Consider the following 22978-nt stretch of genomic DNA (forward strand, 5'->3'; position numbering starts at 1 on the left):
GCATCAAGCAATAAGTGTATTAGAAACGTCAAACCTCGTGACACTTTATCGGCAAGAAAAAAATAAGCAGATTCACTTTCTTTGGTAGCAGTAGGTATACTATATACAGCATTCAGATGTTTTGTGTACTAAGGGTTTCTTTTAGCCTTTGTCCTAATTAGATGCTGATCATGGTGCTGCAGCAACTGAAGCATCTCCAGCTGAATGTATTCACATTTCCCTTGTTGAAACTTACCCATTTTCTCCAGGACGCTGCACTCGAGTTACCTGATATCAACGTGAAAATAAAGTGTAGTGTTTTTGCTAGTGATCCAAATCTGTGAAATGGGCTTACGCTAAAGCTTGTTCTCTTTTGCTAAGTTACAACTTCTTTGTTGTTTTTTGTATCTGTCTTTGCTTGTTTTAATATAGTTGCAGTAGGAGGTTGAGTGAATTGCTTAAACTGGCACACTGACTCAATATGGAAATACAGTTTTCAGTCAAGGAGACTAAAAATGTTGTGACCTTTCAGAATGTGATCTGCGTGATCCTCTGTGCAGATTACTTGAAAAATTTGACTGGTGGTTTATACCAGACAGGAGTACTGTGGTATTGTTCCTTTTTATTCAGCAGTCTATTAACACTATTATCATTTGTTGTTTATTTCATGGTGGTTTAGAAGAAGTGCAACTTTGCACAAGGGCTGGCAATTTCCTGCTTTCTAGCTCAGTTGCTTCTCGTATATTATACTCTTAATAAATCCTTCCTGAAATTTTGCTACTAACTTTGGTATGACAGAGAAGTTGAGTCAATTCTGATTTACACAGATGCGCTGGCATCTTATTTTGGCTGGCTTTCAGTGATGGGTATTGAGAAAATGGTTCGTGGCTGCTTTGAGTAACTTCTTCATTTTTTCTGTCTTCTTTTTTCCCTTGTAGATCCAACGAATGGTGATTTCAGGTGGCAATTTCAAACCCGACACCTTGAAGCCAAAAGAGGTGGTCAGCCTTCTCCTGGATGATGAGGAACTAGAAAAGAAATGTATGTTAAATTCATGTTGCAGCATTTTCCCCATGTTCCACTTCATTAGCTTGTGAAATCTGTGTTTTTATCTCTACAAACACATGTGTTGCTGATAACAACTTCTGTTTCCTGGCTCTTTTTGTGTTGCCAACTCTTGTTAGTACAAGCTGGTTTCATATCATTGCTGAGCTGAAAGATGAAGTTGTGCAAGAGAGACACAATGATGTGATAAAGATTTTATTGGCACTCATTCAGGATCATTGCATTGTTCCTGAATGACAGAGCTTTGACAAGAATTATGTGGGTCGTGACAAGAAAGTCTTAGTAAAAATGCTGTGTTTCATCATACCTTTTTTTTCCTGTATTAGAGTTATACACTTTTATGTTGCTTGAAAGAATAATTTCTCTGTAAGACTTTTTAGTAATTTAGATACAAATAATTTTAATACAATAGTGTTTTCAGTGTTTTGGTTTTAATACATTTGACTTTTCTTCACAGTTCTGTTAGAACTAGAATTTTTTGTAAGATTCGCGAAAGGATATGAAACATCTTTCCAGTGGTGACAACTTTGTGTTTCTTTTCCAACAGTGCGTCAGCGTCAAGAAGAGAAGCGACAGCAAGAAGAAACAAATCGTGTGAAAGAACGTAAACGTAAAAGGGAAAAATATGCTGAAAAGGTACTTTGATGCAAAGAGGTTGCCTGTGTCAGCAATAAAGCTGGAAGAGCTTCAGGCTCGCTATTACATGATGTGGAAACATGTTTTGCAAAGGCATTCTAGTGAGAAAAGCCTTCTTCTCTTCAGCATTGAACCTCAATCTGTGGCACTTCCATACACAGAAGAAGAATATTACAAATATGTAATGTGTAGTTATCTGTATTTTAATATCATTAGCAACTTGAAAAATAAGGAAGTACTGCATACCCAAACAACACTGTAGATCATCAGTAGTCAACAGGCAACAATTTGAGGACTTAGGCTTGAAAAAATACCAACATCATCAACTGATCATTCTATGAGATATAAAATGGTGACTTAATGAAGATTTTGTTCTGCAAGGACAAAAAGGGAATGTAAATGAAGGGTTACTGACTCCTAGCTAAGTTATATGTTTTAGAAGAAAAAATAATGAATGGTATTATTTTATTTATTGCAGAAGAAGAAGGAAGATGAATTGGATGGGAAGAGAAAGAAAGAGGGCATGAACCTTGTGATCCCATTTGTCCCCTCAGCTGATAACTCCAACCTGTCCGCTGATGGAGACGACTCTTTCATTAGTGTAGACTCCGCCATGCCCAGCCCTTTCAGTGAGGTAAGACTCGCTGCTGCTTCAAAATACACTACTTCAGTTCTAGCCTTACATGCTGTAGGATTCTTGCCTTCTGTTATTATAGCTCGTGTTGAACTTTGGGTCTGTGGGAAAGTGAGATGTCGTAAAGGTGAACCATGGAAAGGAAAATTATTTATTGAAAACATAACAGCTGCCAATAAGCTGCCTTACAGCTCCTCGTGTTCTTTGACATTCCATTATTCCCCTCTTCATTTGCTCTCTGTCTCCCTTTTCTTACAGCAAGTTCATGCCCTGACTCTCATGCCTTTCAGCCCCTGAAATTTTTCCATTCCTGCCTGCTGTCCCACTTATTTTCTTCCTACTGTTTTCTCCCTTTTTCCTGCCTTTGTCATGCTCACATTTATAACCATGTGCCTTCTTCCCTACCAACACCTTCCATAGCAAGAACAGGGTCTTTCAGTTCGTGAACCAAACAGTATCCCTCACATAGCTCCTTGACATTCAGTTTCTTTACAAGTACTCCTCACTAGTCTTATCTACATCCTTCCCTCCTTCCTTCCTTGCTTCTGATTCTGAATGTTTTTTATTTTGGAATTTAAATTGTACATTCTCAGTGGCACACATCTTATTTTCCTTCATATTTTTATAAAGAATTGCAAACCAGTTTTGGCAGCAAATATATTCTGTTCTATAGATTTCTATGTTGTATTGTACTGACAAAGATTTTTATTACCAGTAGTAGTAGGTTAAGAGTTCTGTTTTCTGTCATGCAGTTGAAGATGCACAGCTGGACAGCAGTTTTCTTAAGTCTCTGCTGAGCCCATTAGTCTCCTGCTTCTTAATTCAACATCTATTTTCATGAATTGAAATTAAGTAGCTCCTGGAGGTCTTTACTGCTGCTCAGTGTGTAAATAGAGGTTGTGCTGTGATTAGGCAGATTATGTATCTTGCTGCTAGTCTCACACAGAGAAAATGAGAGAGAACAGAACAAGTACTAATTAATCACTTATGATCGTATGTCTTTTAAGGAGCTTACAATGTTTGTACCCATCCCTTTCCTAACCTGAAAAGCTAACGGCTTTGTTTTCTGTCACATTTAGATATCCATCAGCAGTGAATTGCATATGGGCTCAATCCCTCCTGATGAGAGCAGCAGTGATATGCTTGTGATTGTGGATGATCCAGCTTCTTCAGCACCTCAGTCAAGGGCAACAAACTCTCCTGCTTCCATTACTGGCTCAGTGTCAGATACCATCAACGGTCAGTACTTTTGCCTTGACTTACTAACATCTATTAAACATTGACTTTGTATGGCTAGGTGGTACATTTTTGGAGTAAATGCATGGTTGGTGAGATTTGGGGGACAAAAATGCCTTTTCATTGAGAAATTACTTTGGATTTGATAGGAAATCTGTTTGTAATGTCTCATTCACCACACTTTTCCTCTTTTCTGTGTTAGTTACTCTTAGAAGTTTTGTCTGTTGTTCCTGTGTTATAGAGGACTCTCCTCCCGTTATATGAATATTACCAAATTACAGACAACCACAGAACAATTAATCTCTCTAAGCTCTTCCTTGAATTTGCTGCTGGGCTAATAAACAGTTCTGTATTGCCCGTGGATGATTGGAGCAGCTGAAATTTTAAATAATGGTGAATGTTTTTAACTACCATAGTTTTCTATACTGAAATAAGTAGAGCTATAGTTCTTGACCAGTTTCTTTAGAAATAGGTATTTTCTTCCATTTGCTATCTTCAGGTAAGAAAATGCTTCATCTTGAAGCAGAACCCAGAATCCTCCACCTATATGTGGATTGGATTCATAATAATAAGTAGTTGGAGTTCATAAGTTGTGGTTAATGAAGAGTGAAGTTTTGTATACGTAATTTGTTTTCATGGGTTCACTGTTTGCCAGCAGTGTCCACATTAATATAGATGAACAGAATCAGTTAATAGGAACAGTAGTAATGTAAATGGGAGGTAGTTATGATGCTGTGAGTCACCAGAAATACTACAGCAGTTATTGTTTTAACATTCCTTTTTTGTTAAGGTATTTCAATGCAAGATACATCTCTCACTGGGAGAGGCCAGTCATGTCGAAGCCGGGGTCGTCCCAAAGGTGCGGGCGGTGGATCAAAAGGCGGCACTGGGAAAGGCAGAAGCCGGAAATCAATAGCGGGAAGCGCAGCTGCGATGGCAGGTGCCAAAGCAGGGGCAGCAGCAGCCTCAGCAGCGGCGTACGCAGCGTACGGGTACAACGTCTCTAAAGGTATGTGGGGAAGGGGAGGCAGCAGACTACCCGGAGCAGAACCAGCCACATGAGTTTGGGTGGTTGTTGTTTACAGCCTGTCAAAAAATAGAAAAAATGTGTATTTTGGTATTGCTTGTCTGTTATATTCTGAGATCCAGTCAATACACAATGTGACATGGTAAAAGTGTGAGAGGATAGCCAGTTGCACTGCAAATGACATTGAGAGGCTAGTCCTGCAGAAGTTTCACCTGCCCTTTGAATTGTCCCATACCATGTATTTTTCCTCTTGTTTTTTATTTTGGTGCCCAGACAAAATGGATAGTGTTGTTTATCCCATGGCTTTGGTTTTCCTGTATTGCTGTCACATTTAAGTTACAGTATCAGGCTCCAAAATCTGCTAAACTGGTGGTGATAGAGCTTCAGCTTTACAACAGTTGAAGGTGGCCAGGGCATAACTGCAAGATGATTTGTATCTTAGGGACATCCCTCTCCATTAGACTCTGATAAATCATGAATACAGGGTGCTCTTAGGACTGATTGTTAGTATACTGTTTGTCGTTGAAGAGTCACAAGTGAAATAATATATGGCATTTGATTTCTCTTTTCCATTGCTAGGCATGTCTGCAAGTAGCCCTCTACAAACAGCAATTATTCGGCCTTCTGGACTTGCAGATTTTGGACCTTCAAGCGCCTCTTCTCCCTTGAGCTCCCCTTTGAGCAAAGGAAACAGTGTTTGTGGGACCCCCAAAAGCTTAAACCTGACCAGCAGTCTCATATCAGAGACTCCAATTCGGAAGCAAAGCAAAGGTGCCCACACCTCAGGTGGTCGGTAGTAATTTTGAACCCCCAAAGCTTGTCTGAACCGCGTTGGCTTTCAGAGTAGACCACCCTGCCAGCTGAAGGCATTCAAACCATGCCTTGTTGCTGCCCAGCACGTGTGTGAACAGAAAATCAAAGCACAATGGGAGTGGGTGGTTTATGTGAGCACTTTGACTATGTGTATTCCAAAAAACTGTCTTTGCAGACACTGCAAGAAGGAGGGACGGAAGTCTGGGGTAACTGGGGGGGAGTGTCAGTTTGTGTTCTATTGACACATCTGACAAAGATTCCCAAGAAAGCATCCAGCTACTCCATGCAATATCCTGCACCTGTGTGTGCTTCAAGTCACACCCATGTACTTTCTTTCCTGTAGCTTGAGGTGGAACCCAGCGTTAGTTTTATCCTAAGAAATCAGTATCTGAACCCCAGGAGGATCCATGTCATTTCCATGCTGGCAGCTGGTCAGTGTACGTGCAGGGGTAATGGGGGCTAAGCTGAAGATGTCGTGTGATCAAAAAAATCTTGGATTCTTTTCATGTGGGCCTCTGGGTTCTCTAAAGGCTTGAAACGCAAAGGAAGGTATCTCAGGTGGTTTCCAGGGAATGGACTGTTTCCAGCACCATCTGTCAGGAACAGGTTCAGAGCCACAGAACACAGAGAGCACTGATGGGCCTCGTGAGAGCAGGAGTGCTGCCCCTGCTTCACGCAGTGGAAGAAGCCACAAGCCAGTGGTCTGGTTTGCATTTCAGACTTCCCATCAGCGTGAACACTGGCTGTGTTCAGAATTACTTCTCTCACTTTTGAGATGCACAAAACTCTTAGAAGCTTAGAAACAAAGTGAGGCTCTATTTGTACAAATCTCAAGAAGAGGGGAAGCTGAAGTGCCGAGGAAGAGTGTGCTGCTGCTCCTCTCCCTGTGCCACAGCAGAGCATGGTTCTGCAGCTTGCAGCGCTGCGAGGAGAGCCACGAAAACCAGTCCTGAGAGAGACAGAGAGAACTGTGCCGTTCCCCCTTCCAGCCAAATCCTGGGAAAAAACTTGTCTCGTACCCCAGCCATCCGCTGACTGTCCTTCCAATGTGTTTTCTCTTCACCTCTGTGACCATCACACATATGAGCGTGGCCGAGTACACCGCGCTGTGCAGGTCCCAGTAGCCGTGTCCCGTCAGGCTGGTAAGGGCAGCGCTGCCAGCGTCCATCTGTGTTCTCAGTCTTTGGTCCCACCTTCCCCATTCTCAATGCACAACCCCCCCGTAGCCCCTTGCTTTGCTGTGAGCGTTGTCTGCATTGCACTGAGATTCAGGTGTGGGGCAGTTCTTCTGCCTGACACGTTGAATTAAAAGGCTGTTCTGCTGGGGCACTTTCATCCCGTGAGAGAGAAGCGAGTTGAGTTGCAGGTCTGGGCTGTGACAGCAGAAGATGACTTTTTTTATTACTATAATTTTTTTCCAACCCCAAATCCTTTGCCTGGCGTCCTACAGTGTGGAGCAAGTGCTTCCTGTTGGCTCTGCCTCTAATTTGCACACCTGAAAATAGCAGAACTGAGCTTAGTTAGATTGATTTTTAAACAGATTTGCAGGGGATAATTGAGGGGGAGGTAGTGTTTAATTAACTCATGAAGACTTCCCCCTTCCCCTCCTATTCACATGTATATATGATATTTAGAGGGAATCAGACAAATGCCAAGCCTTTTTTTCTCTTTGAATGTGCTGTCTATTTTTATAACTGAACTTGTACATATGTATAAAGAGAGACACATCTTTCTTTTACTAACTGGAGAAGAAAATCTTAAATAAAATGGAGTGAGATAATTTTATGTAAATGAGTGTCTTTGTGTTTTTAATGCAAATAGCTGCATGAATGAGAGGATTATGAAAGGAAACATGGAGGGAGTGCATCTGGAAACGCATCCAGAGACACGTGCTGCTCAGTGTAATGCTCTAGAATGTCTGCACTCTGACAGGTATCATGTTTGTAACCTTTTCCAGTTTCCACTGTACACTTAACCACATGTCTGTATTCACCAATTCTCTTGTAATCTGTTTTGGCGTAGGTATGCAGCAAATCGCAAGAAAACAGAAGCAAGCCTAATATGCATAGTTACATAGTACGTGAACTATGATAGTTGAATTCAATACAGTTGATCATTTTTGGAACATCATTCTGTACAGTTTTTCTCCCCCCATTCCCCCTTTTTTTTCCCCAGTGGGAAAAGACTTTTTTGTGTGCAGGCTTGATTTTCAAACTGCCGGCCAGTTGCATCAATTTGTAATCCAAGTGGAGAGAAAAAAATAAATTCGTAACTTGAAAAGATTGCAAGAATGTAATATGTACTGTTGCATGCTATAGTTTGGGAATATTAAGTTATGGATATTTTAAGAACTGATAATACAAAAAATATTTAAAGTAATTTAATCTTCAAAAGAAATACCAAATGACATCACAAGGTGTGGCAAAAGGAGTAGCCTGGCTGCTTGCAGAACTTGTGTCAGGCTAACAAATTCAGGAAGATCTAATGTAGTGGAGAAGTAAATGAACTGCTAGATCATATCCAGTTCAACATCTGCAAAAAGTTAAATTGAAACCTCTGCATTCTTTGTATTGTGCATCGCAGAAGAGCTGAGATTCTGTGATATTAATCAAGGATGAATTCATGTGATGGCTGTTGTATTTTAATTTCTTGATTTGGGGAAGGAAGTAGTGCTAGAAAGACAAAGATTGGGAATTTTTTCTATGGAGGTGGAGGTAGTTTTGTGTTCAGCGCTGTGGGGAACACTTCAAATGGGCGTTCACACTGGAGCTTTGTTCTTTGAAGTCTGAGCACATTTTTACTCCAGTCGTGTATTGTCCACTTGTCTTGTAGTTTAATGGCAGAGAAAGACACTTTCATTTGAGGGACCAAGGTATTTGCTAGTGGCAGAAACAGAATACTAAATGAACCAAGTTTGTGTTTTAAGCTGGAATGGTGAAACAGATACCAGTATGTTTTGAGGGATGTTGGGAATGCTGAGTATTCCTCATGCAATTCGTTATAGCATTTCACTCACCAGTTACTACAAAACTGTTATCTACAGTTCACTGATGAATACTACTGTTGAAGACATGAAGACTAAGAGGTGCTGCTGTGTCCCACCCTCATACACAATGTTGTAGTTTAGCCCACAAGGGATTTAGTTCAGAACACCTGTTCTTCCCACTGCCACACATGGTCAACAGAGTTTTCCCAAGCAATGACAAAATTAAGTCTTAAAGACCAAAAACTGCAACTGCAATATTCCTTTGGAAGAGAGCAAGAGTGGCTGAAACCATCACCTTCTATCAAAAAATATTACAGGGAAGTTGGACCAGAGAAAGGGATTTCCTTGTGGCCTCCAGTGCCGAATTTAACCCTTTGAGCATGTGGCCAGGACACACCAGCCAGGCCACTGGTACCATGCAACATTACAAGCACTGATGATGTTTGCCTCTCTGGATGTGGTTAATCATCAGCACCCTAGAGGATGGCAAACCAAAAAAGCTGGGGAAGAAAATACAAACAAAAAACCAGAAGCAGTGATGCTTCAAAGGAGTGAGAGAAGAACTCCTTCCTCACTACAGGCTATGAAAGCCAAGGTGTACGATTATCACGTAAAAACAGAGCTCTGCAGTATCCTTTCAACTCCTCTTCAGTGTCACTTGTATCAGCCAGGCACTCACATCACACTGTCCTCAGAAATTCTTCTTAGCTGTACAGTCACTGTGCAGTCCCTTCCAAACAACCTCTTACTGCTGCCTAAAAATTGGCTCTGTAATGGCATGGTGTCTTCAATAATTCTTCTGACTTCTGTTTTTAATTGTTCTGTGATCGACTGAAGTCCATTTAATTAATCTGCACTTGATTTAGATTAGCCTGCAAGCCATTTTCTGTCATGGGTCAAGTCTCTTGTCCTTATCAGCTGTCGTCATTCTGCAAAGAGTTAAACAGGTTGCTGCAGGAGGGTTTTCACCCAAAACTGCTTTAATTCTTGCCTTCAGGTTATTAATACTGCTCTGTACAAATGTAGTGTTATTTCTGTGCCCATTCCCCGTTCTGTCACGTGCTGTCCCCACCACCGGGTGTCTGCTCTTTGCTGTCTCATGCTCTTTTTGTGGAAAGCTGCCTATCTGCCTTGGGGCTCTATCTTGCTTTATTCCCATATTCCCAAAGTATTTCCTTTAGCAGCATTTCCCAGGGGGGAGGCACACAAAACTCAGTGGGAAAAGCTCTGCGCAGAACGGACAGGGATCAGCAATGCTTTGATCATAGCTCAGGAACAGCTGAGCACAATTGATATAATCACTTGGGGGCAGGATGTGGATCGGTGTCATTTGGGAAGCGCTGCCCTGTGACCACTGCACTGCCAGTCCTCATCTCGGTGGAGCGAGCTGGCCTGCTTCTGCTCCCAGATGCACCTACAGGCTCCTCAGCTTCTCACTTCAGCCTCTGTCTTTACTTTCTGTTGACTGTTCAGTCTGAAACACTCATTCTAATTCTGAAGGGGCCTTACGAGCGTGTCGGGTGCTCCCCTTCCTGCTCCGCGATGCGCTCCCTGCTGTCCTGGGCAAATTTCTGCTCAAGTGGCCAGAGAAGACAATTTGTAACTCACTACCCAAAGTGCTGCTACTCGCATGTGAAGTGTAACTGAGACATACATGCTAAAATGAAGGCAATCACATCTTACACTCCTAGGTGTAAGGAATCACTGAATTGTGAAGGATTTTTTTATTTGCAGCCTGCACCAAGTGCGTAGCACTGAATGAGAGATGGGACAGGGCGATTCGTTCTTTCCCTCTGGAGTATCGTTATTAGGATGATACAGGTAGCTCAGCTCTCAGATTCAACCAGCAGGTCTGTATTGTAAACAAGTCTGTCTTGTAGCACTCAGATTAGCAGTTGCTGCTCTGAAAAGCCAGCAACAAACGCCTTATTAAATGGAGGAATGCATGGTGAGTTGGGTTTCCTCCAGCTTCACCCTCCTCTTAGCTCCTGCCTCTCTTCCCTCAAGAAAGTGAAGTAACTCCAAAGCTAATGGGTCTTCCAGTCATTTAGTACCAACCTTTATTTACATCATGTTCTTCTAGGGGCATTTGAGGGAATTCTTTTGCACCTCAGGCATGAGGAAGTGTTTCATTCTTCAGGTATGACACAATGACTCCTTCCTTCCTTCCTTCCCTGATGAGCATTACTGATAGAATGAGGTAGGGGAGGAAAACATTGAAACGCCACTTTTATGCCTTCTCGAGCTTCCCCCATGGGCTGTCTCTTCCTTCTTCGACAGTATCGCTTGTTGTGTTAAGTCGGCTGTACGTAGCAGGACACAAGTGTGATGTGACCTTCCAGGCACTCGGCGATGACAGGGCCCCTTGTTGGCTCTGTGACCTTTGTTTGCAAGCACCTGGTTTTGCCTACCTGCTCCTTGCCTTACCTAACTCTTCTCAAGACCCATGTGTTGTCTTTCCAGGCTTTCAGGTTTGCAGGAGAAATGTTCCTGTTTAAAGGTGTCAATTTTTAAACACATGACCCTCATATCCTTGCATCTCAGCACTATGTGAACTGCTAAGATTAAGCATTAAGTGTGTTTTGTGGGCATTGCTACTGTGAATGTTCACCAAGTTTTTAAAAATCAAGAAACACACTTACTGTTGCTCAAAGATTAGAAGAACCTATTTGGAAATTTACTACTGGTTTGGACTGGCACACAAAACTGATGTGTAGGATCAGACTATTTGTTAAATTTATTCGAATTTTCTTATTAATAACAAGGAACCTAGTGGATTTCTTCTCAAGATGTGTTTAACAAATGTGGTCCTACTATGAGAAGCCATTCCTGTTTATCTCACCCCTCATCTATTCTTTTAGTTCCTCCGATGTATCCCTACACCTTAACTTCCCACCTGGGCTTTCCTCTAGGAATCACAGGCAGGAGCCCTCTCTCCATACCATGAGAAGATGATGTCTGTCTTCAAGGTGTCTGTCTTTCTGGTTTCTTTTAATTCTGATGTTACGATTTCCCCCCGATATCATAGTAGAGTTTGTATTCAGGATAGTGGGTATGTTTCGGAATCCTACACCTGCCGTGTGGACATGCGGTTTTATGACGCTTACTCTACAACGATGTTCCCGAATAACTCCCCTCCTAGGCGGGCTCCTTGTGGAAAAAGAGCATTTGCATTAAGGGTTAATTGGGAAAAACTATTACCTGATTCACATCATTCTTGAATTCAAATATCTTTTCTCCATAAATGAGCCTAAACTAGTATCAAAGTAGCACTAGAAACTGTCTGACTTCCTCAGAGAGTGTGGATGCATTGGTCCATAGTGACCTGACACCTGGAATGGCAGTGCACGGGGTGTTCCTGTGCTTCACCCAGCCAAGAGAAGGTTGCTGGGCTTTCTAAGAATGGAGTAGTCAGCAAATTTCACAGGTAGTTGGCTGAACGCTGCTGCTATTTTTTTTAAACTGCCTTTGGCTTGTGGCACATGACTGCAGTGAGCTGCGTGCTGATGAGCCAGCTGCTGCTGCCCAGTCAACACAATGGCACGTCACCAGGCACGCCCCTGTGTGCCTCTTCATCGCCTGTGACAAAGCTCCAGGGCAAGCAGAGGAAGCAGAAGGGATGTTCAGACTGCATGAACTTCTGGGGAATCTTGAAAACTAACATTAAAAAATCTCTTTTTTTTTGGTCACTCTGCGTCTGGCAGGTCTAGATGTGAGGACTCTTCTGCGTCTTGTTGCTCCTGCTCCTTCCATAGAGTTCACATGAACACTTGTGGACAACTTATGCATTCCTTCAGACCTCTCTTGATGATTAATCCAGACTTTTATTAGTTTTAATCTTAGTTACAGCCATAGTACTACAGTTCTCCTTTGAAATGGTTAACACCCGAAATAGATGTAAAGATGCATAATGGTACAATTTCAATCTCTGTATTTGAAGTGTTGCTAAAAAAGCAATTTGGCTTCATGATGTGTGCTTGTCCAGGTGATTGCAGTCTTTCGTCATTCTCTGTCATGTTCAGAGTTTGGGAAAAGTTATTGTCTATAATTTGTATTCCTTGTTTTGCTGTTAACTTATAGTCAAAATTTTATTGTGATATGTATTTAATCTAGTTAACAAGAAAAACATAATTGCTGTCTAACTTTTTGCTAAGTTGTCACTCAGCGCAGTTCCTATCAACTAGTTGAAAACCTACTGACATCGTGATGCTGAGTCTGCAAAGTGCAAGTAGCTTTTTAAACCTGGTGTTAATTTGAGACTGGAAGTCACGGCGATTTCTTTTTATGGGCTGCTATAACCCCAAGTGATTTATGTGTTTTTGAAACACACCATGATGAGTTTTCCAGGCGACTTGCTTCCCCGGCTTTGATAACTTGTTATTAGCATGTGCAATCAGAGGTATGTATTGTATAATTAATGTAATTTGGTTACCCTGCGGTTTGCTGTCCTTAGCTATGGATCATTGTGTCCGTCTGGAATCAAATAGCTAAATGTTAAGAGTGAGAGCTGGTTTGGTAGAATATTTGCAGACAGATTAGAGGAGTCCAGCTCTTCCTTGCAGCGATATAATTGATAGCAAATGAGAAAAGTAATGTCATTTACATTTTTTAATTTAAAACAGATCTTGTGTCTGAGATGTTACAGGAATAAACACGTGAGAAGGTTGGAACCGCCAGCAGCTGTGAGCCTCAGCCATGAACTGAAAAAGCTTGAGGGACTGCCACAAATTCGAGTGATGTATAGAAAAGAAAAATGCCCCAAGCTATATAAAGATGTTACTCTGAGCTTAATTTTTAGTTGGGAAATAAATATTATGCAAGCTTACATATGTGTCGGTCTAAGAACACCGAGAGCAAATGACCAGACTTGCAACCACACAGATCCTCATTGGGCAATGACTAACATAAGGGTGTCCATGAAAATTTCAGATGACTCTGGCATGTTTGTATCATGATGTATCATGATGCTTACATAAGCACACATTATCTTTTTTCTGAAATGGTATCTCTGAGTATCTAACGTACAGTTCCCAGTACACTGAAAAACATCATCCCTCAATGTTTCACATTGTGCATTTGGAGTCACTGAATGCTTTTGAAACCATGTTCTTGATGTGTCAGTTCCCTATCTTATAATGGAAATAATACATCTTCACAAAGGTCTTGCAAAGAGGAATTAAAGCTTGCAAAGGTGCTACAGTGAAGTGCAAAGGTTGCTCTAGTGATTTGCCAGAGAAAAGTCAAAATGGGAAACAGTTCCCCTGCATTTGGAGCAAGGTGTGCATAACCAAATATAGGACCATACAGGAGAAAAAGGAATTGAACGGCTGTTCATGTTTATCATTCTCCCATCCATGAAATGAGGCAAGAATCCTCCGGGGGGGGGGGGGGGGGAGAAAAAAAAAAGGTGGATATTTATCCTGAATGAGGCTAGTCCCACAGTTAATTTTCATCCTCAGTCCTGAACTCGTCTGCCCTCAAATTATAGGATGTATTTCTAGCAATAGACACAAATGCTGCCAGAATTGACTGTGCTGTGCAGCAACAAGAGACACGGTTTCATACGGCTCCTGCCTAACAGGTCCGGAGGTAATCGAGTCTCTTAACAAGCACTGTCAGAGGGAAGATGAACAGCAGTGTCATGGCCACAGCGAGCTGGGCTTTCCTGCTCTTTTCCCTCTAAAAATGGGATTGTGTGTTGTGGAGAGGAACATCTTGGAGAAAAACATACTTTTATACAGCAGACCAAAAGAATTAATGTATGTAAAATCTAAAATGAATTTCTGTATAATCCACCAATCTGCTTGCTGTTTCTTTTGGCTCAATTTTACTTAAATAAATGAGCACCCCACTGGAAACCAAACATAAGTGAGAGGTTTCAGCCCCCGGTGTCTGCAGGAGCACCTTGAGGACAAAGCTGCTGACCCCAGCTGTCTGTCACAGGACCTCCCACACTGCGCAGCCCATCAGCGCCGTGTCAGCCGCAGTCCTGGGAGGTCACTTGCGGCGCTGGTGACACATGAAAGGACACAGGCCAGCGCTGCCTCGGTGTGAGGTGCTCACGGGGTGAGCAGAGGTAATGTAAACGCATCCCCGGGCAGCCCCTGTTCTCACTCACTGTCCTCAGGGCCAGAGCAGCGCCTGCGCCCTCCCTGCCTTGGCATCACATACTTCATTGGTGCCAGCTTCCAGTTTGGGGAGGCTGGTGTGCCGTCTACACAAGGAGGGCACAGAAGGCTGCTTTTTTAGTTTGTTTTGTAAATGTTTTCAAATGTCACATATGGCTTTGTGTAGAGAGAGTTTAATATCAGCAAGCTGGCTGCGGTTGCCCCCGGGGTGGATTGTTTGTAGATGAGGTTATAATTGCTGCAAGTGGGCTGGATGTGAGTCTGTGAAATTACTTCGATATTGTCTGTGTTGTTGGTGTCGCTCAGTCCGTAGCTCCAGTTCTGAGGCCATCAGCTGGTGAAACCCAGTGCTCACGTTCGCCTGGCCGTTCCCAGCCCCCCTGCACTGGTGAGTGAGGGTGCGTGGGGCAGGGGCCATGCCACGCAAGTGAGCACATTGCGTGGTGTGTGTGCACGTGCTCCCGAACCCTGCTCCGCAGAAATCTGCAGCTCTGAGCATGTACAAGCAAGGGCTTGGTGCAGAGCGGGGGATGGTGTGCCCGATGCGCTGGGGGCTGCTGCGGCCGCTCTGCACACTGTCTGCTTGCACGGCACAGCTGACCTGTGTGTACCCCGCCTGTCAGCCCAAGTGCACATTCGTCATGTTTCTGAAGGACAGGCTTGCTAGCCAGCAAGGCTGAATGAGACCTCTCTTCTCCAGAAGTCATCCTCTGACTTGTCTTCCCATGGGTGAAGCGCTTGCAGATGTCCAGGTGCTGCAACAGCTGGTAGATGTTTGTGGACGAAGCAGAACTCTGGGGCTCGCTGCTACCATGTGAGCCACCGGGGCTGAGCAGTTGGGATAAAAATCTCCCCTTTCCTTTCGTGACAGGAGTTTAAAGTGCCAGTGGCCATCAGGTGTCTCTTCAGTTGTCAGGTTCAGGCCAAACTGATCTCTGGTGGTTTTAACTGAAGCTTCATGGAAATGAGTCCTGTTAGAACACCGAGGTGAGGGAGTCAAAAAGCAGCGTAAACAGGAGGACATAAGAGAGGAGTCTTTGTTTTTGTGTCCCCAGAGCAGCCCAGCATGGTCTGGGAACAGTGTGGTGTCCCCAGCTAGGAAAACGGCAGCTTTGAACTTCCCTGACCTTTTACGTTATTTCAGTCTCATTCTCTGGAGTTCAAGGTACTGGCTGTGCTTCAGGAATTCACAAGCATAAACACTCATCAGTGTGGCTGGCACTATGGTACTATGAAAAGGGAGTTGGGAAAGAACAAAACACATCCAAAAGCCAAACAAAAAGTGTACAGGGTTTGTAAACAAAGCATGTAGAGCTTCCCCAGTGCTGTCCAGAATGCCCACTTCCTTCCACCTTCCCTGCCCGCCCGGGCCTGAGGCTCTTTCAAAGCCATATGGGGCTTCTCTCATAACTTAATACAGCATATAAATTAGAGAGGTTTTCACTTAAGCCAAGGCAACCAGTTAGTAGTAAATTCCAAAGTTCGCTGAGTGGCTGCTGGTTTTTCTGCAAGTGTAGCTTTTCCATATCCTCACTGTAAATCTACTTTGTATCCCTTCCTGTTCCTCCTGAGCGCAGGGAAGCATGCCGTGCCGCGCCGGGCTGGGCTGGGCTGGGCTGGGCAGCGTGCCGGGGACACGTCGCTGCCCAGTCAGGTGCTGGGACTGCACGTTTTTATGTTGCATCTGTCCTTGAGTTCTGAAAAAACCCTTTGGATTTAGTGTACTGCAGTATGTGGCATGTCAGGAACACCGGCAGTGCCAAAGCAAGAAGTCCAACTTGGAGAAAATCTCTCAACCAAATACTGCTCATTCATTTTCCCCTCTGCTTTTGGGATGAGGTTATTGAGCTGAATGTGATATAAGCCAATTTAAAGTTTCACAAAGGATTTCCAGGCCTAGATTCCTTCCCAGGTTTTGGGACATGTTGGCAGTGCTACCATTCTGTCACTGAACTATCTGGAACATGTTATATGGAGAAGTGCACAGGTGACCACATCTGAATGTTTTGTGCTGGGTATTTTATGCAAAGTCAGTTTCACTTGACCTGGCACAGCCTTACAGCCAGTAGACCTCCTTTCTTTCCCCTGCTTCACTATCCAATCTTTTCCTGGTAGCAGGAGCAGAAGAACAGGCTGTAACCCAGCCAGAGGCCGTTTCTGGACACGTGTTCTGTATGTGGTGATCAGCCAGCGCTGCCCAGCCCCTGCTGCAGACAGGAGCGCTTGTCAGCGCAGCCTTTGCAGACTCGGGAACAGAGGCTCACCGGCTGCTTGCTTGTTGCACCTGCCTGTCAGCCCGTCTGGGGCTGTGGATGCTGTCCAGGAGCAGAGAAAAACATTCTTTGGGTTTTTTTACCTTTTGCTTTTCCTTTGCCTGTGAAACATCTATAGGTAATTAAATCCACATTTCAGCCTGTCTCTTGAGCGGCAAGCAGACACATATGGAACAACACGTGTCCTACACACAACCAGCTGCAGCTCCCGTAACAGCTGCTAAATCCAGTGTGTGGCATTGATTCCCTGTGACTTGCACACCACCTGCAAGCCTCTCCCTGCCGCACATGGCAGAGCCCCAGGGACCCTCAAGAGACTGTGGGCCCACATGCAGAGCTGTGCCTCTGCCCTTCGGCTCCTTCCGGGACTGAAATCCCACGCTGGCTCCACCATTGCCTTCAAAATCTGTGCTGGATGCTCAGATGTACCCTCAAGTAGACTCAGCTAAGCCATTAGCTGCTTTTGCGCCCAGCTGAGAAATGCTGGTCTGTTCCCTACCCTTCTCCTAGGCCACCATCCTCTTCTACCACCTCCTGCCCTCACTGAGCTGTGTGCCTGTGTGGCCATCAACCATAAATAAGAGTTTGGGATCACTAATTTTCTGACCTGGCATCTCATCTAGAAAAGTAGACCAAGCATGGGTAAGTTCACACTCTGGCGATGCTGTGTTTAAACTACATTTTACTAAAGCTGGAATCACCTTGGTAGAGATTTACTGCTGTGAAGTCTCTTCAGTTCTCAACACTCCACCTTGAAACTGAGATCATACTGTAGCACCTAAGAACCAGAGATTTTTTTCTTCTGGTTTTGTCTGGAATATTTTTACAATTTCTGAGTTTTTTTATCCTTTCTCCTCCTATTAAGGACTATGTACCCTCAGGAGCACTTTCTACATATGAAGGCCAGAGCTGGATTAACTGTTGTCATCTTTATTTAGCTGTTTGTGCCACTGCAAAGCAGCTGGGTTGGTCGTGTCCTAATATACTCAAGGGAATGATGACTCAGGCCCTTGTTCTGGGGGCTGTGTGGGAACTGCTGGGAAGGAAAATGGAAAAGGCTGAAGAAGGGATTGAAATCACATGAATTGTGCTGATTTTAGACTTGGAAAGTTTGTGATTGATAGTGATTGTAAACGTTTCTGTTGCAAGTAGTTTCTAATGTGAGGTGACCTGATAGACACGAGCTTGTCACAGGGAAATCAGAGAAAACTGCATATGCAAGAGGAAGCCACTAGATAGGGAAGCATCTTCAGAAATGTCTGGCAGCACTTTTCAAATGAGGGCGGTTGTCTCACCCTTTGATGAGGTGAGTGCTCTTTCCCAGGTCAGCCATCAGGTCGGTGGTGGAGCTGCCAGAAGCTGGAGCTGTGTCCACAGCCAGCTGCTTCCCCTGGGCTGGCGAGTTGTTACACAGCGAGGGGAAGCCTGTAGTGAAATATTTGTGGGGTAGCACACTGTCCTTGTGTGCCACCATTGGCCCATCACTCCCAAGCGCCATGGCTGTATGGCTGCCGCCAAGCAGCATGTTCCTCACATTTGGTTCCTCAGAGACAAGCCACCGTGGTCCTGTCTTTGAGTAGTAGTACAAGCATGGGCTTTGGAAGTCCACTGCAAAGAACCCATTGGGAAGAAAATGATGGTTTAGTGAAGTCTATCTGTGCTTAAAATACTTAGTTTATCAAGGGAAGAAGAAAGAGCAGCTGCAGGAACATCCCTAGTGCTGATGGTTTTTTCACAAGTACTCACTGCAATTCTGAAAGATCATGGGGCCAGCCCAGAGTAACCAGGATGGGCAAAGCGAGGGGCCCTCCATGTGAGGGGGCATCTGCTGTTAATTCCTGTCAGTGGCATCTTTGTACCTTTGTATATTTGAAAGGCGTGAAGGTGTTATCTGGGGATATTTTGGTACCTGACCCCAGCCACATTAGTAAGGGCATGTTCCCCTACAGGTAAGTTGATTCTTTAACCCTTTGATTTTCCAGCCGAGGGAATCTCCCCATGGGGAGATGCAGCTGCTCATTTGCAGCAAGAGCCATCACAGAACAGGGAAAGTGTGGTTTTCTCTAGTCTATTATCCTTGAAACATGGACCCACCTTTAATTAGTGGTAAATTCAGTTGTTTCAGTTAGTTTTCACTTCATCACTCAGGTCGTGAGGCAGGTAATACAGATAGGTACAGTGATCTGCCAGTGCGGAGGCAGCTGGTAACCAGAGGACTCAGAAAGGCAGCAGCACAGTGCCCGGTGCACCAGGCAGAAGAGAAATCACCATCCCCCATGCTGCAGTCAGCATGTCTGGCTGGGGGTGGCACCTTCCTGTCCTTTCACTATTACTTCTTGGAACCAGCAACGCCAAGTTACACTCAGAACAAGAATCCTTCCACCTGCCAAGGGAGAATTACATTTCTGTGCCTGCCCTGTACAGTCAGGATGGCCGGCTCGTCTCTGCTGCCAGCACCAGCGCTCCAGAATCAACAAGAGCAGGAAACTGGGAAGAGACAAGTCTCAAAGGGAGAGAGTCAGTGAGTATCTTCCAGTAGCACAGCAGTGAGGTTGCCTTTTTATTTTTGGCCACAAAACACACAAAAACTAGAACAGCATTATCTAGTAAGGTTTTTGTTTGTTTTTGCTTTAAAAAAAATAAAGTTCAAACTGATTCTTTTTTAATTAAGTCAGTAACAAAAAAGACCAAAGTACAGAAGACTAACTTTGTCAGTTTATTACTGGGCACAGCACAGTACCACTTCATACACATACAAGCCGCAGTAATAGAAACAGTCCCTATCCTTTTTTTGTTTTTAATAGTAAAAAAGACACGATATTTGGGAGAAGGTAAATGTCCCAAGGGTCAGCTCTCAAGAGCTATTTTGCTGCAGTTGCAGTAGCAGCAGTTTTCTTACTAAATACTATGGGTTTTCATGCTGTTAATATGTGAAGCTGAAGAGTCGGAGGTTGCAGCAGTGGCTCTGCCTAGTACAATCAAGGCAGGCTTTGCAGTAGCTCAAAGGCTTGCAAATATGCTCAGTCATGGTCCTTTGCAGCCAAATAAAAGCGTGACAGACTCCCAGGTGTGGAACTGGAACCCTCCAACACTTCTGCAGAAACCCACATCATCCTGAAGCACCAGACATTCGTCCAGCACAGGGCTAGTTAAAGTGCTGCTGCATCCAGGCAGCCTCCCTGCAGACAGCACAGGCTGCCCACACAGGCAGGGCCATTTCTTATGGAGTCAGTCGAGTCTGTAGCAGCACAAGGTCAGGGAAGCTTGGAGAAAAGCTTCTGTCATTAAAGCAGGCTTAACTCCTCAGAAAACTAATTTAAAACTAGAAGGCACAAATGCAAGGTTGAATATGGGCTACATACCACTGTGGCATGTGAGCAGTTCTGCTACCCCTCCTAAAAGGAAATACAACACACAATAAATACAACATTTTAGAAAATAAGTGCATTACTGTGATCCTTCACAACATAAGGAAGTAGGATCTAAAGAGCCTACAGAGACTGGTTCACTTCATATTGCACAGAAGTCCTGAAATTTAGTGTCAGGTTCTACAGTTTTATACTTTTTTCAGTCATTGTACTGGAGGTGAGACATGGCAGGGGAAAAAAGGTCTTATTTGGCAGACCCTGCCCAAGTCTCCAGCACCACACAAACAACTTTTTGCCAGTCTGAGGTAGAATTACATACATACTGCTTAAACCCAGTCAAGTCCTGCTCAACTAGCTTTCAAATTATTAAAAAAAAAAGTGCACAGAATAGATGAGCCTCTTTCTTCTCTAAAGAAAATTAGTGCTTCAGGTTTGACCCCTGGAAGCAAGTCTTACAGAGCAAAGTTCCAGTGAAGATCCCCGCTCCCCATCTGGAAAGCGGTGACGGCTATCATGGTACTACAGGTAAGTAGCGTAACAGGTACTAATCAAGTTCTACAGCAAGTGCATTTTACTCCACTTCCTCCCTCCCCTACTACTTGCTAATTCTCCCTTTATTTGCTCAGTCCAGTATATTTTATCAGAGTTGACTGTCCCCCTTGCTTTCTCCCTTATGTCCCTTCTACTGGGATCCTGCAAAAACAGCTTTCTGCTTCAACCCTTAGACTTCTGAGGGACACTTTCAGTTTCTTCTGGAGACTCCTCTGTGCAGTATAGGCATGGAAGGATGGAAATAAGAGCCTCTTCAATGGAGAAGAGATGTTTATCCTCTGCTTGAGGACAAAAGTAACGCATAAAGTCTGCCAGTCTCAGCAAGTACTCAATGTTATGACCAGCACAACCACTTGAGACAATGATTTGAGCTGCAATGTCTTCTTCAGACGCTGGGCCAAGGTAAGAAGGGTTCTGGGGTGTTGCAATGTAAACAAGAGCCAGGATGGGTTCCTCTGCATCTTTCTCCTGAGGGTGGAACTTCACCAATTTGGTGTCATAGCCTCCCAGGACAGCTTCTCGCATGTTGAGATACTCGAGTGATGCAGCAATCTGTTCCCCACGGACTTCGTAGGCTACACCCCACGTGCATGCCTAAAAATAAAAGAGCAAGGTGGTTACCAGATGCTGTAGCTGCAGGGGACGAGTCCAGCGGTATTTCAAAGCCACCTGCCCCGCTTTGGGGTCTCTGCACAGCTGGTGACAGGGCAGAGGGGGGCAACGCGCGCCCCCACGACCCCGGCGGGCAGCAGAGCGCTCGGCTGCTCAGACCCGTGTGCAGCTGCTGATGCGGACGCCCCCGCCCCGGTCCCCGCACTCACCCCGCGATCCTCCAGCAGCGTCACCACCCGGCCGGGCTGTGCGGGAGACAAGGGGACACCCGTTAGAGGCCGAGCCCGCGCCAGCCCGCGCCCCCCCAGCGGCCGCCCCCGCGCTTACCATCCTCTCGCTGCCGCGGTGGAACGTGTCTCCCTGCCAGAAGCGCCGGCTGTACCCGCGGATGAAGCCCACCTTGCGCGACGTGAACTCGAAGCCCGGCCTCCACACCAGCGAGCCGTACCCGAAGATCCACACCGGCTGCGCCAGCTCCGCGCCGCCCGGCTCCCCCGGGACCGTGGCGGAGAGGAGCGGGGCGGGCGGCTCAGGCCGTTCCTCCAGGGGCAGCGGGTCTCGCTTCATGGCGCGCTCGGTGCCGGGCCGGGGGATGGCGGGTCGCTTTAAAGGGCGCCCGGGCCGCCGGCCCCGCCCCCGCCCGGCGCGGGGGGCGCGGCTCGCGCCGGGTGATGCAAGGCGGGCGGGATGTTTCGCCGCGCGTGGGGCAGAGCGGGCGCGGGTTGCGTCAGGCGGGCGCGCGCGGCGTGAGGAGACCCCGGCCCCTGGTCGGGGACAGGGCGGGAGGGCCCGCGGTGGCAGCCGAGGGGTCGGTCGGTCGGTCCTGTCAGCGCTCGGGGAACCCCGCGGGATTCCCGCCGGTGACCCCAGGGGACCAGCCAGGGATCCAGCCGCTGTCAGATCCCTGTGCACAGGGGGCAGCGGCTGCTCGTCCCCGGCCCGGCCAGCGCCGCGGTGCTGGGGTGGACGGAGCAGACCGCACCGTGCCCGAAGCGGGTGGAATGCGCGGGCAACCCCGCCTCGGGAGCCTGCCCCACGCTCCCGGGTCAGGCTTCATCCGAGAACGTGAACTGCTGCGCTGGAAAACCAAGCAGTTCATATTAAACTGGGTGAAGCGGCAGCTCCTGACGTCAACAGGGCTGAGGCGTGAGGCACATAGGCAAAACAGAGCAATAAAAATCCACACAAATGCAAGGAAATGGTGCTGCATCCAGCCAGCTGAGTGAATTTCCCCTGGTACTAAAGCCAGGCTGGAGTGCGAGCTTGTAATACACAACATTTTTTATGTACATGGGTCCAAGAGCTGTCTGTGTATGAGATGGAAACTCATCTGTAAATCAACTTTAAGCAGGTTGTGTCCGCTAAAGAGCCATCTAAAGAGGTGGGCTCAGATTACAAAGTTGTTCATTTTGGTAGCAGGAGAAAGAAGAGGGGGAAAGAATGAGAAGCAAAGCCATTGAGATATTTTTATAGAAGTATTTCTCATTATTGTTCTTGTCCTCTGCATCTAATCGCTCCAAACAATCTATTTACAGTGTTTTCTTTAGTTTCCTATTGGGTCCCATCCAACCAGCACCCACCTCTCCATTTCACTTGACTGGGCATTCCAGCTGCAGTGCACACAGAGTACGGTGGGTGCTCCCTGTACTTTGGCGCGATCACCACAGTG

The 22978-nt window shown here is 45.4% G+C and overlaps 2 protein-coding genes across 3 annotated transcripts in view; one reads left to right on the top strand and one right to left on the bottom strand.

Annotated features, from left to right (window-relative positions):
* The window catches only part of INO80 (INO80 complex ATPase subunit), a 68336-nt gene extending 61155 nt beyond the window's left edge, over positions 1 to 7181 (top strand). Inside the window, exons 31-36 of the mRNA XM_065064597.1 lie at positions 918 to 1020; positions 1592 to 1680; positions 2159 to 2314; positions 3394 to 3553; positions 4341 to 4559; positions 5157 to 7181. Coding sequence (XP_064920669.1) covers positions 918 to 1020; positions 1592 to 1680; positions 2159 to 2314; positions 3394 to 3553; positions 4341 to 4559; positions 5157 to 5374 — 945 coding nt within the window. The 3' untranslated portion in view covers positions 5375 to 7181. The remainder of the gene's footprint in view (positions 1 to 917; positions 1021 to 1591; positions 1681 to 2158; positions 2315 to 3393; positions 3554 to 4340; positions 4560 to 5156) is intronic.
* A 12122-nt stretch (positions 7182 to 19303) lies between these two features.
* CHAC1 (ChaC glutathione specific gamma-glutamylcyclotransferase 1) lies at positions 19304 to 21948 on the bottom strand. 2 transcript variants are annotated; one of them, XM_065064613.1, is made up of 3 exons: positions 21637 to 21944; positions 21519 to 21554; positions 19304 to 21291 (listed from the first exon to the last, which is right to left on the bottom strand). In XM_065064613.1, exons 1-3 carry the CDS (start codon positions 21874 to 21876, stop codon positions 20860 to 20862), a joined length of 708 nt encoding a protein of 235 aa, XP_064920685.1. In that variant the 5' UTR covers positions 21877 to 21944; the 3' UTR covers positions 19304 to 20859. The 2 variants fall into 2 exon arrangements, with proteins under 2 accessions (XP_064920685.1, XP_064920686.1); XM_065064614.1 differs by lacking the exon at positions 21519 to 21554 and having other exon boundaries at positions 21637 to 21948.
* Between the last annotated feature and the right edge of the window lie 1030 nt (positions 21949 to 22978).

The sequence above is a fragment of the Columba livia genome, chromosome 5, assembly GCF_036013475.1.
Source record: "Columba livia isolate bColLiv1 breed racing homer chromosome 5, bColLiv1.pat.W.v2, whole genome shotgun sequence".
Taxonomy (NCBI): domain Eukaryota; kingdom Metazoa; phylum Chordata; class Aves; order Columbiformes; family Columbidae; genus Columba; species Columba livia.